The sequence below is a fragment of the Macadamia integrifolia genome, chromosome 10 (assembly GCF_013358625.1).
Source record: "Macadamia integrifolia cultivar HAES 741 chromosome 10, SCU_Mint_v3, whole genome shotgun sequence".
NCBI classification, from domain to species: domain Eukaryota; kingdom Viridiplantae; phylum Streptophyta; class Magnoliopsida; order Proteales; family Proteaceae; genus Macadamia; species Macadamia integrifolia.
The window spans coordinates 6,837,441-6,853,949 of NC_056566.1; the positions used below are offsets into that span (position 1 = coordinate 6,837,441).

The window sequence follows — 16,509 nt, forward strand, 5'->3', positions numbered from 1 at the left end:
ACCATAAATGGTTAACTCAAAAAATTCAACTAATATTTCATGCAAATGCACACAAATATATCTTGAGTGTATTTACAAATATTCATAAGGTTGGTATTAATATCCAATCAATCAGGCACCTTTAGTATACATGCCAATTGGCTTGAATAGCCATAAAATTAGGCCAAAATAAATAAGCCCTTATATTGAAAAAATACAAAGACTATGATTTTACCAACTTTCAACATACTTTAGCTGATGTCCAAATTTACTTTCTCAACATGGTAACATGTCGATTAATTTATATTTGACATTGATTAAAACTTAACCGACATAGGAAATCCCTAAAACTATGAACACTAATTCTAACAAATCCATCGGATGCTCTATCAATGAATATGATCAATTTCTTACTTAGCATTAAAGTCATTTGCATAAAAAATGTTTCTTGTTAGATCTCCCATTGATTTATTAACTCATACCAGAACTAATGTAAGTTTTATCTGACAACCCATAAAGGCATGATCTTCATTTATTATATTTAATGTAAGTTTTATCTGACAACCCATAAAGGCATGATCTTCATTTATTATATTTAAGATTATAAATTGATTTTCATGTTTCGAAAATCAGGTCATATGATCCTCAATGTGTGGACCAAGTTAAGGTCAAAATAGAATCGAGTCAAGTGACAATGATGGTTTTATATATATATATATATATATTTTATAATGCAATAATAATATTAAATAGGGGTGTGTTCTTAGGCATAACATGAAGTTGAGTAAAATTCTTGAATTGTGGCAAGTACTCATGAAGTCTGGATAATATGGTTCTTATTGGAATTAGGACTGGATTTTGTAAATGGATAAGTGGTAATATTCTGTGATAATCATATCGCGACAAAAGTTTGATACAAAGTTGTGCAAATCTCTCAAAGGGAAAACATATAGAAATCTAGTATCATTATATACGTGATATAGAAAAAAAAGGTGAAATTAAAGTTACCTACATACCCATGACCTAAGATTTCTAGCTATTATTTAATTTCCATTATCTATCCATACTATGCTTGAGATTGGCTAAATGTCATTAGTTTGATTGATTTTAAATTTCTTTTTATTTACTTGTTTCCCTTTTGGGGGTTAACATCCCCTTGTTTCATTTGGAAAACTAGCCATTTTCAGTTCATTATGCTATCAATTTTTATTCACATCCATCTTATGTTCATTTCTTGTCTTGAGTGACTTGTTTAATAGTTCAAGGGTTTTTCCCCACTTAAACTTATATATTTCCTAACCTTTGCTTTAATAAGCATCTAGTGAGATTTTCTATTTTTGCTTCTTTTCTAAAATTTTCTAACCCTATACCATGAATTGTTGATTTTCTTAAGAATACTTAGGGCTGCATGATAATCTATTTTGTTTATGGGCTAAATTTCAATCCAGAAATGTTTTTTTGTTTCAATGCTATATTTTTGGGCAAAAAAATCTGTTTGATAATGTGTAGTAGTTTTTATTTTTGGGCCAGAAAAGAAATAGAAATGTGTTTGTTAAGTGCATATTAATTTATATATATGGACCTTATGTAAATTTACAAAATGTCATTCAATATCCAAAATTTTGTCCTAAGTGATGGTGTCATGGTGGTACGGTGAACGAGGATTGGAGGTCGTGGCGGTGGAGGAGGTGGAGACAATGGTGATGGTGGTAGCAGTAGTGGTGAAGGTGGTGGTTGTGGTGGTGACGGTGGCAGTGGTGGTGGTGGTGGTGGGTGGTGGGTGGTGGGTGGTGGTGTTGGCGGTGGTTAAAGTTGCATAAAATGTATTTTATTTTTAATATGAAACTACTTCTTTGCCCATCAAATAACCATGTGCTAAAGAGCAACCCTCTATTTCTCTCTTTTCTTTCTAGGATAGAGAAATTCCTAAAAGATGCTTTCTTTTATCTATTTCCCAACAACCTTTTTGTCCCGATTCATTCCCAAGAACAAAAAAATTAACTTGCGTTAGCTTAGCAAACAAGTTTCTATTTTTCTTTTATGTACATAGAAAAAAAAAGGATAAACAAAATGATTATCATGCATGCCCTTGCAATTAGGAATATTACAAGTGGACCAGGTGTGTAACACCTTCTCATGTCCGCAACTTGACATTTACTCGAACTACTTTTTTTTTCTAATGAGAATTAAAAATTAAATTATACCAAAAAGCCTAATAGGCTAATACATTAATGTTTGGGTTGGAGATGTTAATGCTAAATAAATTGTTCATGGCTCTATAAGCCAAACAGATCCTGTGCACTTGATTTGCTTTTGGCATTATTTGGAGGTACTGTTGACACCGAAAGTTGGCTTTGATCTTGGGCTTTGAGATTAGAATCTTCTATGATCGTACCAAGGCATTCCATGTGTCAGGGACACTGTTTTCCGTATTAGATTGATCAAGAGAGTTTTACCAAAATTTTTTGAGCCTGGTATTGGCCTGACTGTCCTTTAACCTGGGACAGGAGCAGTATCACCTTTCCTCAGAGAGGTTGTCCATGGTTAGTTGACTAGGTGAGTTTTTTACATCACCGGTCAGCTAGCTTAAAACCGTCATAGCAGACGTTGAGGACCAAATCAGCATTTGGTCAAAGATTTTGATTTTGGGGTAGCCCGACAGGACTTACGAGAGGTCACCGTTTTGAATTTGCTTGAGGATGATGCCTTGGAGCTGGAGGGCTCAACATCTGGATCATCATCAGAGGGGTTTTGAGCCAGTTGTTCATGATGACAGTGAGCCAACATAGATCCTTTGATGGAACTAAGGTTGTAGTCACCATCACTTGATTCTCCTTCTTCTGAGTCGGAACCGAGCTCAGCGAGGCAGGCTAGAAGAGCTTTATTATCACTTTTGATGCTTGATATTGAGGAGACCGGGAGAATCGGGACTGGTTTGAGGCCCGTGATGCTTTGAATAAGGGCCGATTTTTCACATTTTGAGACATCACAATTATCCCATCATTTGATGTTGTACACCTGAGAGAGAACCAAGGCAATCCAGTCGGGGGTTTGGATGTCAGTGATCTCATATTCCCAAAACAGGATCCATACCAAGCGATAATGGAGGAAAAATCGAAGGAGATCAGGTTAGTGAGGTTGCTGTGGAGAGTATTGGCAAAATATTTGGTAGGAATTTTAGATTTAGGGTGGTAGAATTTCAAACATAGGACCATATTGATCCCACCACCGAGGAAACCAAAGGGGGGTTTGATTGTTGAATTTCTAATCAAAACAGAAAAACCAAGAATGATGGTTAATTCTGTTTTGAATTGAAAAGCTTTAAACCAGACCTCTTGGTAATCATAGTAAGTATAACCAGAGGGGTTGCAGGTATTTGAGAAATTTTTTGCTATGAGGGGATGGTTGTTCCAGTCTAGAAGACTGAGGATTTTGCAAATGGTTACAGTAGTATGTGTAACCAGGGATTTATCCTGTTTTTCAAAGTTTAATCTGAGTCTGACAGAGTCAGTATCTACGAGGATGTGCTCATAGAATTCTTGTGTCTTTGTAGGAGAGAAGGAATAGAAATGCCATCCTTAAAAGAAGACTCTTTGGGCGACACTGATTGAAGAATCAATATAATTTTGTAGGGACTCTTCAATAATGAAGAGTTCTTCTTTGAGGGGTTTTTCATAGTATTGGATTTTGAGTTTGGATCCTTGGATAGTTTGGAGAGGCTTGGCCTGGGTAGTTTGGAGGCTAGAGCTGGTTTTGTTTGTAGTTTGAATGGGACCAGGAGCCGAGGAAAGGACTACAGCATGGAAGTATGGTCGGTTAGACGAGGCCAATTGGGATTGGCTGCTGGTTTCAATTTTTTTTGAGGGAGTGGCAGTAGTGCCGTAACTTGCTTTTGAATGAACAAAGGAATTTGAAGAGGTTGACTCTTTTAGAGGAGCCATTTGGAGAAGGTTAATTTGTGGAGTTTGGCCCTGTAGGAATTCACGAGTTAGGAAGTTAGGAATATAATTGGAGTCTCCTTTAATATATTCAATTTGAAATTCAAAAATTGAAAGTAAGGCTTGCTATCAGGAAAAAATTTGTTTTGAAGCCAAATTTGAGACATCATTTTGTAAAACAAATTTAGCAGCGCTGCAATCAATACGAACTAAAAATGGTTTGTTTAGTAATGCATTTTGAAAATTTTGAATACAAAGTACTATGGAGAGAACTTCTTTTTTTATAGTGCTATAGTTCTTTTGGGCAAGATTCCAGATTCCAGATTCCAGAGGTGAACTGGACAAGTTGTTCTTTGTTAGTATTTGAAAGTCTTTGTTTGAGAATTCCACCATATCCGATATCAGAGGCATTAGTTTCTATAATTTTTAATGCCACAAGATTATGAATAAACAGGTAAGGAATCTCTTTGGCCAATCTTTTGATTGTTTGAACGGCATTAGTTTGGGTTGAGGACCAAGGAACCGAGTTCCTTTTGAGCCTCAGAAGTAATGGCTCAGCAATTTTACTGATTTGGGGGAGAAAATCACGCACATATTTTAAACTTCTGAGAAACCTTTGTAATTGAGTTTTATCTAATATTTGGTAAAGGAATTTGTCACCAAAGGAAATGGCATGATCGATAGGGGTTATGGTACCTTTTTCGATCAGGTGTCCAAGAAAACGGATTTTGATGAGAAAGAATTTCATTTTTCATTTTCAAAGGACTAGGCCATTTGCTTTTATAATTTGATAGAATATTCTAAGGTGTTTGAAATGTTGTTCCACTGAATCAGAAAAAAACTAGAACAACATCAATATAGACAATTGTAAACTGTCTATAGGAGTTAAAGATGTCGTTCATAATTTTTTAGAATTCACTGGGAGCATTTTTTAGGCCGAATGGCATAACGTTCCATTCATAGAGGCCAAAAGGGGTTGTGAAGGAAGTTTTGTAACGATCATTTTCATGAAGCTGGATCTGCCAGAATCTAGATTTCATATCAAATTTAAAAAATATTTTGGCTTGATAAATTTTTTGGAGAAGATCCTTTTGGTTGGGAATTAGGTAATGAACCCATTGTAGGGCATCATTAAGGGGTTTGTAATTAACAACTAATCTTGGAGTGCCTCTTTCAATTTCAGAGGCTTTATTAACATAGAAGGTCGTACAGCTCCAGGGGAGGTGCTAGGCCTAATAAGTTGTTTTGCAAGAAGGTCATTGATTTCTTATTTGCAAGTTTCAAGAAGGATTTAATTCATTTGAGCTGGCTGTGCCTTGGTGGGGATTTGAAGATCAGAGAAATCTTTGGCATATGGGAGGGAAACCATATGTTTATTTCGATGCCAAAAAGCATCAGAAACCTCAGAGCAAAGGTCATGCTCGAATTTAGAACGAAGTTGGTTAATTTTTTGGATAGTTTTGGGATGGTTAATTTGCTCTATAATTCTTTGATGGAGAAGCTCAGTTGTAAGAAAATTTAGTTGTTTAGTTTTATTGGTACTTTGGTTGATAGACGTTTGAGCTTGTAAAAAGGGAAAAATGACATTTTGAACATGAAACTTGGTAGTTATACTGTCTTGAGTAATTTTGAAAGATTTGAGTTTTTCAAGAAGGGGTTGGCCAAGGATAATAGTTTGATCAAGGTCTTTGGCTAGAAGGAAGGTTTGGGAGAGGCAAAGACCATTTTTATAAACATGGGTATTTGATAATTTGTATTGGACATTCAATCCAGACCCATTGGCGGTAGCCAGTCGTTGGGTTGTCCGTTTATAGTACTTGGTCGGAATGACACCTTCATTGATACAGTTAAGTTGGGCACCTGAATCAACAAGGGTGATGGTAGATAATTTGAAAGAGGCATTAATCACAAGAGTTATGTGAATATACCAATTTTGAGAGGAAATGGTATTAAAAAATCCAGTATTTGACTCGGGGTTTGATAATGGATTTACAAATGATTCATTTGAGTTAGATTCATTGTTTGTTGAAGGGTTCTATTGATTTTGTGGACGAGATAGGAGAGACAATTGTTGTTTGATAGTTTTAATTTCATACTGCAATGTTGCAGTAGTAGTTTCAAGAATTTTGATCCTTGCAAAGTGGTCAGGGGTTGAAGGAGTTTGGAGTTTATTAAATTTTTGCATTATTTTTTGTAGGTTATAAGGTTGGGGAGTGTTTTGGGAAGCAACGTTTTGCTTGAGTTGTTCTAAGCAGGCTCTTTTTTGTTCTGGATCAGCTAAATTATCTATATATTCAAAAATATTTGTTCAGGGAGATGCTCGTAACATACGAACAGATTTGGGAGTACAATCTTCACAACTTAAACCAATAATGCAAGAGTCACAAGCACAGACTTGGAAGTTGTCATTATCAGTAGAGCTGGAAACGAAATGCTCAGAAGCTTGGACTTGATTTAATTTGTATTCTTGTTCATCAGAGGATGTAGAAGAGGTTTCTTGAAGAAGAGCAAGAATTTGAGATTTGTCTTGTTCAGAAATTTGTAAAGAATTAATTCTTTTTGAAACACGACAATATTGGCGATGTGGCCAGGTTTGCCACATCTAAAACAACCTTGGGAAGTTTGGTCTAGTTTGGAATTTTTAGGTGCCTTGAAAGGCTTCTTATACGTGGTATGTTTTGATTTAGAAGGGGACTTTTGGTAAAACTCAGGAGTAGTAAATGGTTTGCATGAGGCATATTTTTTAGATTTGTAAAAGTCTTTGTAGAATTTATGAGAGGATTTGTGTTTATGTTTTGTTGGAGATTTAAGAGGAGCAAGGCAAAATTATTCACAAAATCCTTCTAATTCACGTTTGTAAAATTTATTTTCTTTGTTAATTTGTTTTCTTAATCTAATATCAGTACAGAGGGCTAAGCCTTCTTCATGAATTAGATTAATAATTTGACTGTAAGTCATTTGATCATATGGGATAATCCCATTATTTTCTTTATGAAGGCGTTATTTGATTTTTCTCAGAAAATAAAGTCGGAAGACCTGTAAGAAAATTTTCTTTCCAACAGGGAAGTTTTGCGTCGGGTCTGGTTAAAACTTTGGTCAGGAAGGTATCTTTGTACCATATGAAGTCGTGTAATTTTTTACACCTAAGGTTTGATAATTGTTCGGCTATTCGATCTTTGAGACAAGAAGGGTTACTTAAAAAGTAATTTGCTATGCTGAAAATAAGGGTATTAACAGCATCCTCTATAGGCATTCCTTCAACATCAAGGAGAGGAGTACCCTTAGGGGTGGTTTGGACTACCATTAAAATTTTAGGTTTTTGGTCGTCAGTCAGGACATAATCCCACCATCCTTTTAGCTGGTCAGTAAAGCCAGAAATAAGCAAGGTAGCCACAGCACTATCAACCGTATTCTTGATACGATGTGCGTTGCTAACCATGGTCATTTTTTGCAATATGTTCATAAGATTATGTTCAGACAGACCATTCATGTCCCATTCATAGATGATTCCACTTTGGTAAGAAGCTTGAGGAGCAGTTCCCCTAGCTTTAATTTGAAGGTCAGGGAAGATGGGGTGTTTGGTTGAACTTTGGCCAATTTGATTAATTTGAGGAAGTACAGGAGACTCATAGTCAGAACTAGACGAAGAGTCAGAAGAGTATCCTTCAAGAGTGAGAACTGCTTGGTTGGCAGATTCTGCAGTTGTTTGATTTTTCGTTGGTGTCTCTGGGATAGATAAAGTTGCGAGATGATGGTTAATTTGGTCAAGTAAAAAGGATTTGTTAAGTTTTCATTGTTTTGTTTGTAGAATATTATATGGTTTGAAAAGGGGAGTACTAAGAGGAATTATGGCCTGGACTAAGGATGAAGATGCCACAGGTTTTGGTTGGACAAGGCACTCAACTCGGGAGAGTTGATCACCTATGGTTTGAAGACTTAAATTTGTCGAATTTAATTGTTCAATTTGTTTTCTATTTGGGTTATCTTGTTCAACTACTTTGAATGGGGAAGCAATTAGATCTATATTTTTGAAGGTATATTTGATGCTTTCCACTGGAGGATGGATAGAAGTGGTAGTTGGACCGGCACTAAAGGTCCAAGATTTGTGGGTAGCATTTTGGGTGGAAATTTGGTTATGCCAGGGGTAATCTATGTTGTTATCCTAGGCATAAATGTCAAAATAAGTAAAAAAGAAAATATTTGTTTGAAGATTTATCATAAAATCATACCAATTTGTTCTAATTTGGGCTTGTTGTTCAAGATTAAAGGTTTTGAAGAACCAATCATGTCTTTGTTTGTTTTTTAGTGATTCAAAATCTGTTCGAAGTAAGTGTTTGTCAATTTGATATTTATCATTGGTTTGAAGCATATAGACACCAGGGTCACGTTGGGGCGGAGCCACTTCTGACTAGGTCGGAGATTGAGGATGATTTTGGTCGGATTGGGTTGACTCTGGAACAGAGGATGAAGTCTCATAGGTTCCATGAACAACATGTTGCCCGGAATTTAATCCAGAAAGGTTTGGAATTGGAGGAGTTCTGAGGGGAGGACTCCAAGGGAAATAATTGGAAGAGGTCGAAGCATCAGAGCATGATCTTTGAGAACTTTGATAGACAGAAGGGGGCATTTGTCGGTTAAACCAAAGGGTAACTAGTCCATCTATGTCTTGAGAAATAGATTAGATGTTGGTGTTTGAAATTTGAGGTGGAATAGCAGTCGTTTGCAACTGCCACTCAGCAGGGAAAGAGATCTTTCCATTGGACCAATTTTGGATAAACAATTTGACCTTGGATACAGTCAGTCTCAAGGTAAAGGGTTGAGCCTTTAGGAGAGCTTTTGAGGGCTCGGGGTTTGACGGTTTTCATGGCTTTGTATTTGATACGGTGAATGATAGAAATGGGAACAGACCCATGCATCATCTTGTATCTGTGGGTTTTGAGATTAATTTTGAGGGAATGAAGGATATTTGGGTCTTCTAAAGCTATAGACATGTTTGGATAAACATTGAAATGGACAGGTCCATAGCAGAGGCTAGTCTCAATGGCTCCTAAGAGGGAATCATTGAACTCAAGGAATCGTTGATCACGAAGGGCTAACAAGAGGGATGTGTTAAGGCCTTCGCGGTGGAGAGGTTTGATGGCCACCTAGACGAGGCCAACATGGACATAATTGAATTTGTGTTTATGGTAGAGGTCTTGTAGGGATCTTGGGTAAAAAAGGGTGATTTCTTTTGTTTCAGGGGTAAAATTTTGCATATATATATATATATATCTTTTTTTTGGGGGGGAGTGGGGTGGTTAGGTGGGGAAGTGATTTTCGGATGTTAAATTAATGGAGAACTACAAACTTGATGGTAGCTTAAATCTAGGAAAAAGGAAACAAATTGTAAATGACATTAGATTCACAGTTTAATAGCTGTACTCAACTATGGAATGATAAAATTAGCTGTTGCCCTACTAATGGGGAGAAGTTTGGACGGCAGAAAAATGCACTTGCCAACAGCACTCGGCAGTGCACCTTTGGCAACTAAGTTCAAATCACTAAAACAGTGTTTAGTTTGACAGGGATTAAACATACCCTTAGCCAACAGACTTTCAGTTGCAGGGTTGAGTCTATACTTCCATATCCTCTGTGGGGCCTTCTGGTGGTAGGAAGAATATTTAGCCTGTTCCACACCTCTTGGGGTTTTAAATTGATTCTTGACGAGAGTTATCCTTCACATTTTATAGCTCCAACCAGTATCACATGTCAGCAGTCTTTGCAGAATTATCAGAAACTGGTTTTAGTAGCTTTTGGATTGGACGAGAACTAGGAGTTGCTCTCTTGTGGTGGGAGATGCCTTGTAGCCCAGGATTGGAAATTATAGACCAGCTTATTCAGAGCTTATATTTATCATTAGACATAATTCAATTTATTATTGCATAAGCCACTTTATTGTAGTTGACTGCCTCATTTATGCAGATTTGAAATATTATATAAGAAATTGATAGAAAATACCAAAAGAAAAAAATGAGATGGGAAGAGAAGTTCTGTTTTCTGAATACAAAAATAATTTACTCAGGCACTAGAGCTGAACTGAGAATGTTGAGTTACTGAATTTCAAAGTGGGGGTGTGCTGGATAGAATGGATCTATTAGTCGCTCTCAATCAAAGTTTTCATTCATAACATGTTCTATCCATAATGGGACTGGAATGATCGTCGTGCAGGCAGCAGATAAAGAAGAAAGTCGGTCAGGTTGCATAAGGTCTCAAGGGGATGTGTTCATTAATGGAGCTCAAGCATGTGTACCAACAGCGGTGGATGGACGAAGCATGTTTCATCCAAGTGAATTCTACCCAACATGGACCGTGGAAGCTCCTTCAGATGCCCTGAAAGAAATACTCCGACTTTGTACAGGATGGAAATCCATTCCGATGCCACCAGAGCAAGCAGCAGTCCCGTAGGACCCCTCAACAAGTTCATTACATTCTGAATATATTTTGAGTGTAGTTGCCAACTGAATCCTCCTCTTTCACTCTTTGTTTACATCTTAAATGAACTTCGCAGCTTTAGCAAAAATAATAACAATAATAATATTTTACTTCAGCAAAAAAAAAGAACTCCTCAGGTTCATCGATCAAAGTTTTTTCCCTTTTGCACTAGATGATTAAAATTTTGGTAACTTAAACTTCTTGATTTCTTCTTTTCTTAGGTTTCAGAGTTTATATTCCTGTTATTAAGGGTATCTGTATTATCATTTGTGTGGTAGCTGTTGATAATATGAACTGCATGAGTTGTGGCACTCATAAGATAGCTTTTGATTATTAGCATCGCTCGAGTACATCCATCATAGCATATGGAGGGACATTTATATCATTGAAGGATCTTGATTTCCTTCTACTACTATCATCGCTGATTAGTCCCCATAAAAAAAGCATTCTATTGAAGCACTAGTTTCTACTATCATAGCTGATTAGCCCAGAGTCTTCGGCGAAGAGCCAAGCAACATGATTAGTCTGTTTAAGTTAAAGGACGCTTGGGGGTAAATTCTCAAAATTGACATGGGTCCGATTTTGCTTCAGTTGTACGTAGGGCCAATAAGAAGCCGAGAGGGGTTGAATTTTTCGGATGTCTTAGGGATATGGGGCATCGTTTTCCACACCAGATACAACCTGTCCGTTGGTAGGGTTATCTGTCCGTTGGTAGGGTTTAAAAAAACAAAAATAATGAAGAAAAAATTACATGATTATCAACTTTTGAGTTTCTTCTTTCATAATTAATCAACATATGTTTTAGTTAACAAAAATACATTGTTTTGAGTTTGGGTTTACAAAATTACCCAAAATAGTGTTTATCCCTCAACTGAGGAGATTTTTAACAATTTTGCCCCCATGCTTCTATCCCCTTCATCTTCATCTTCTTTCTACCCCCATTTCAGGGATGCAAATAAAGTGGTGATTCCTTAATCGTGTTAGATGGAATTGATCATTTCCAACTTCCTTGACCAACTGAACTATAAACTGATCTCTCATGTACAATGTCTTCAGATTTTACCTCTTCTGTCTCAATTTTGTCTTGGATCTCCACCCCTTTATCTACAACTTCAAAATCTGGAAGATCGAGGTCCTCAGCTTTGGGCTCCATTTCTTCGGATTTCTAAATGGAAGAGGAAGTCGAAGGAGTAGGAGCTGGCTCATTTAGAATCAACACATCAATTTCCTGAAAATACACTAATGTTCTTGGTCTTTGAGGGGATGAATGCTTCCATTCTGCCAGAGATTCTTGGGTTGGGAATACTGAAGGAAGACTTTGATTGTTTACGGGCAAAAGGAGATGAGGAATTCATACCTCTACCTGATCTCAAACCCTCAACCTGACTATAAATTCCCAACCCTCTGTCTACCTCCATAATCTGGAATCCTAACTTCAGGACTAATTCTCCTCCCTTTGCCTTCCCCGAGAGATCATAACTCACATCCCACTGCCGAACACGCGTTCCTTCCAAGCTCTTCTCACAGATTCCTGAACCAGGAGACTCAAATCCACATAACCTTTTCCAAAATCAAGCTCCTTAGCATCGACAACAATCACGTATATCCAGAAAGGTCGTGCCTCAAACTTGAGTTGTTTCCCGCCACCACTGCTACTGTAGTAAAGATGGCACCTGAGAAGCAAGCTCTCTTCGAAGTTTGCTGCTCCCTCCAAAACCCTAGCAGGCATGGTCATCACTGCCCTATCTCTGGTCTCTTTCTTCTTGACACAAACACAAAGCCGAAGCCCATTCACAGACACCGGTAAACCGGGAACGGTTACAACTTCAACAGAGAATAAACAACTTAATTTGTGCATCCCGATACGTGAAAGAGCTCGAACAGGCTTCCAATCCCAAATCCCTTTCTTCTCTGACAAAGCTCGTTTATCATCAATGAACTTCTTAGTAGGTACGTCCAATTGATATTCGTCGAGATTCGGGCGTGATAGCCAGGAAGACAAGGACATGCATATGGAATGAGCTCTGGGCTGGTGTTGTTTTTCGTCCTCATTTGGGTTGGTGGGAGCAGAGACATGAGGAGATGAGATTGAAGGAACAGAGGTCCAGGGAAGAGATAGGGAAGCGGTTCTTCTGGTCGAGGAGGAGGTGTGGGGTTGGTGGAGAGATTGGCTCAACGCCTCAAGTTCTTCAAGCAACTGGGCATCAAGTTCTTCAAGCAACTGGGCATTAGAGTCGCGTCTACCAGAGAGCTCCGCTGCCATTGAAAAAAGGGTAAGGAGATGGATATGGAGTTGAATTTGATGAGAGAATGAAGAGAAGTGATAAGCGGTTGGAAAAAGGGAGGTGGGGATAAAATTGTCAAAACAATGTATTTTTGTTAATTGAAACATAAATTGGGTAATTATGAAAAATGAAACTCAAAAGTGGGTAATCATGTAATTTTTCCAATAATGAACTCTATTGCTATAGAAGATGATGTGATCCTGTGAATCAACTCATTTCGTCATCATTGACTCTCCTGAGTCCTACGTATACCAAATTGAAGAAACAGGATCAATTTTAAAATATTTTAACGCCACCTGGCTAACCTTCCGCATAGGCGTCGTGGAAACTTGCAGAAAAATAAAATATTCCCATAGAAAAGCTAACAAAAATTAGAGATAAATCTATTTTACCATTCAATGAATTTTTCCTTTACAAGGTCGCCTTTATCCGTTTTTCGAATGTTCATATCTATTCCTATTGACAGCATCCCAATAGAAAAGAAATTAGAAAAAGAATACCATGGAATCTCATGTATATTGAACAATCGTTCCGCCGCTTTTTCCCCCTTTCAAATCACGCACCTTCTCTCTCTCTGTGTCTCTCTCTAAAGTGCTTCCCTCCAGACTGCGCCGCAGTAGAAGACGCCAACGACGAAGCACTCCCCGAAGCTCCGGTCCCAAAGAATAGATCCGATAAGTAATTCCCAAGATCATCAGGAGCAAACCTCACGACTGACTCCATCTCATTCTCGCTTCTCAGCGAGTCCCGATACTTGCGATACAATTCCCCGTAAGCCGGTACGAGTTTTCCGGCGATGGATACCTTAATCTCTTCCCTAAGCTTTCTGTCCTTCACGACCCAATTTGACTGAGTTCTGTATGTCCGTTCGAACGCAGAATTGAAGTTGTTGAAACACTCCTTAGCCTCTTCTATAGTCATCGTCGTTGCTGTCGGATCATCCGGTATGGCCGATAGCACATCGCTCCATCCAATCCTCTCGTAGCTGGCGGCGTACTGTTTCACCGTCGCCTTGTGCTTTGATATCCAATCCTCTCCCAATAGATAACTCAGATAAGAAGTTTGGACCTTCTGTAGCACGTACTCGTGATTATTGGCCAGGAAGAGGTAAGCCAACGCTGAATCTTTGTATAGTCTCGCCTTGGCGTCGAGCTTGCAAAGGATTGCCAATATGATCCAAGCCATCCTAGTGGCTACCACCGACAATGGGTTGTCGTTAGGGTTAGGAATTTCGAAGTAAGACTCCGGGAGAGACATGTTCACCGGCAATGGGCAATTGGCCAATATATCGGAGAGGATTGCGCTGTAATCGGTAAGCAAAGAAAGGTAATTCATCACGTATCTAGTCAGAGGATGAAGAGCCCCGCCGGGGACGGGGGATTTCGATGAGTCCTTCTGAATGGCAGATTCGAACTCCGATAGCATAGCACGAACAGTGTCGCCCAGCCTCGTGAGTGAATTCAGAGCTTGAGAGCGGACGACTGAGGTGGAGTCGTAGGAGAATATGGAATCGATGTCTGACCAGAGTTCTGCGATTGCATCATAGAGGTCCAGCATTCTGAAAATCTTCTCCGGTGACTTGTGGCACTTGGCCACGGATTCCGGGAACCGGAAGAGACGGACGGCTCCTTCTTTTGTGATATCCGAGAAACATGATTCCCAGATGAAATGGGAGGTAGTGAAGACTTGATCACAGACGATTTTTTCGCCATGGAAGAGCGATTTCACTGCAATCTTGACAGCTTTAAGCCAGCTCTTGATCTTGAGCTCCAGGACCTCCCATTCCATTTTATTGATCTGCGAAGAGGTGAGACAATCAACTCCGAGCTTATAGAGAGCCTCATCGACAATGGATTTTCTCATGATCTTGTAGATCTTGACACATTCTTTGCCGTAGCCACATGAGATCATGCACTCAGCGATGGAGTTGAGGTCGGACATGGCGAGGGTGGAGAACTTCTCGACCTCGGAGATTGATTCTCCGGCGAGCTGAATCTCATCGTCGGTGCTGGCTTCGTCTTCATATTCGGAGATGCTGGATCTAGCGGAGACGGATTCGGGGTCGAGGTGATCGCGATTGGAGGAAAGAATCTGATAAAACTCCTTCTCGAGACGTTTCATGGCGACCTGCATGAGGTGCTGGGCTTGGACTAGCTTGTCAGAAGAGGAGCTGTGGGACACAAAGAATTGCATGGCTTCCTGCAATTGATTCACGGACTTGATGAATTCCTTGGCTTCGGATCTGCTCTCGTAGAAGAGAGAAGTGACTTTGGCGAAGGTAGAGGAGTTGGGATCCCACTTGGTGATGATGGACTTGGCTCGTTCCACGTTCTCTTCTATCATGGATTCCGAGAAGGTGTGGAGGGGAGTGGAAGGTCTAGTTGATAAAGGAGAAGGGTTGTAGGGTGATCTAGAAGAAGAAGAAGAAGAAGTAATTGAAGAGTCATTCGAGAAAGTGAAGAAGACGGTCCTCAACCCTTTAAACGGCATATTCTTGTGTGTGAGAGATTAATCTCACTGATGCTGATTGCAGAGTTCTGGTGATTTCTCCTTCATGGGGGCAGCAGACTAAGGTTTTAAAGTTCGATCAATAGAGAGCTGGAGAGGCAGTACGTAGAGCATAAGCTATTTTTGATCTCCCTCTCTCTTTCTCTCTCTCTCTCTCTCTCTATGTTTGGTAAATGGGAGGATTTGTATCTTTGTGCAGCTTTAAATAGAGAGAGGATGGAAGCCCTACTTTACCAGGAAAAGATTTCCGCACCCATTACAGCATGCGCGCGAAAATGGGAGAGAAAGAGGAACCATTTTCGTCATCGATGACTGATGCTGATGCTAATGCTGACGTACATAAAATGGGAACTTGGAATGATTGAGTATTGCCGAAAAAGTGGAATAATTTATTTTTTCGTTCTCCAGTAGCTAAAGATATAGGGAAAATTACATAATTATTCATTTTTGAATTTTTCTTTATAAAATTATCTACAAAAAAATTTGATCAATAAAAATACTTAAAATTAGATTTTACTTTACAAAATTATCCATTTTAAGTTTAAGTTAACAAAAATACTTAAAATTGAGTTTGGGTTTATAAAATTACCCACTAAGTTTTAGTAATAAAAAAATACATGATTATATGTGAAAGATGAGGAATCACTATTTTGGGTAATTTTGTAAACCCAAAGCTGATTTTTTGTATTTTTATTAACTAAAATTTTGGGTGGGTAATTTTATAAATCTAAACCTAATTTTAGGTATTTTTATTGACCAAAATTTTTTATAAGTAATTTTATAAAAAAAAACCTAAAAATGAGTAATCATGTAATTTTTCCAAAGATACATGATTTAAGATTCAATTCATGTGGCTCGGAGCCGGTAACATGAAAGTTCCCGTAACCCGGGTTGCAGCAAAAATAAAGACTGTGTTTCGGCAAGTGATTACGTCACGCGGAGTCAATATTTAAGACGAAAGTGACTATTTTAATCATTTTCTTGAGGTTTTGGAAGCGGATGGGATTTCGTAAGACGAAATCAATATCAAGACTGAAGACGGAGTAACAACGATAAAGCAATCATCAAAAAGCGGTTTAAGGTAAAACAAAACTTTTCTTAATTATACTCTAATTACGAGTTTACGACTTCTGATTAATAATTATATGATAATTCGTCAAATGGTTGGATCTTTCTCATTTCTTTGCATACACGCACGCCATCTAAGACCCTAATTAAATATTCAAACTTCCTCATTAGTCTTAAGCTTCTGAAGATGTTGTTGACCTGTGTATCCTCACTCTTATTACATTGTCTAAGGTTTGTCATACTCCAGGCCGAACTGATCG

At 38.4% G+C, this 16,509-nt stretch overlaps 1 protein-coding gene and 1 pseudogene across 1 annotated transcript; both read right to left on the reverse strand.

Annotated features, from left to right (window-relative positions):
* Positions 1 to 5,952: 5,952 nt before the first annotated feature.
* On the reverse strand, positions 5,953 to 12,651 carry LOC122091602 (annotated as a pseudogene).
* A 446-nt stretch (positions 12,652 to 13,097) lies between these two features.
* On the reverse strand, positions 13,098 to 15,448 carry LOC122090492 (exocyst complex component EXO70H1-like). Its single transcript, XM_042660111.1, has one exon. It carries the CDS (start codon positions 15,161 to 15,163, stop codon positions 13,229 to 13,231), a length of 1,935 nt encoding a protein of 644 aa, XP_042516045.1. The 5' UTR covers positions 15,164 to 15,448; the 3' UTR covers positions 13,098 to 13,228.
* Positions 15,449 to 16,509: the final 1,061 nt, after the last annotated feature.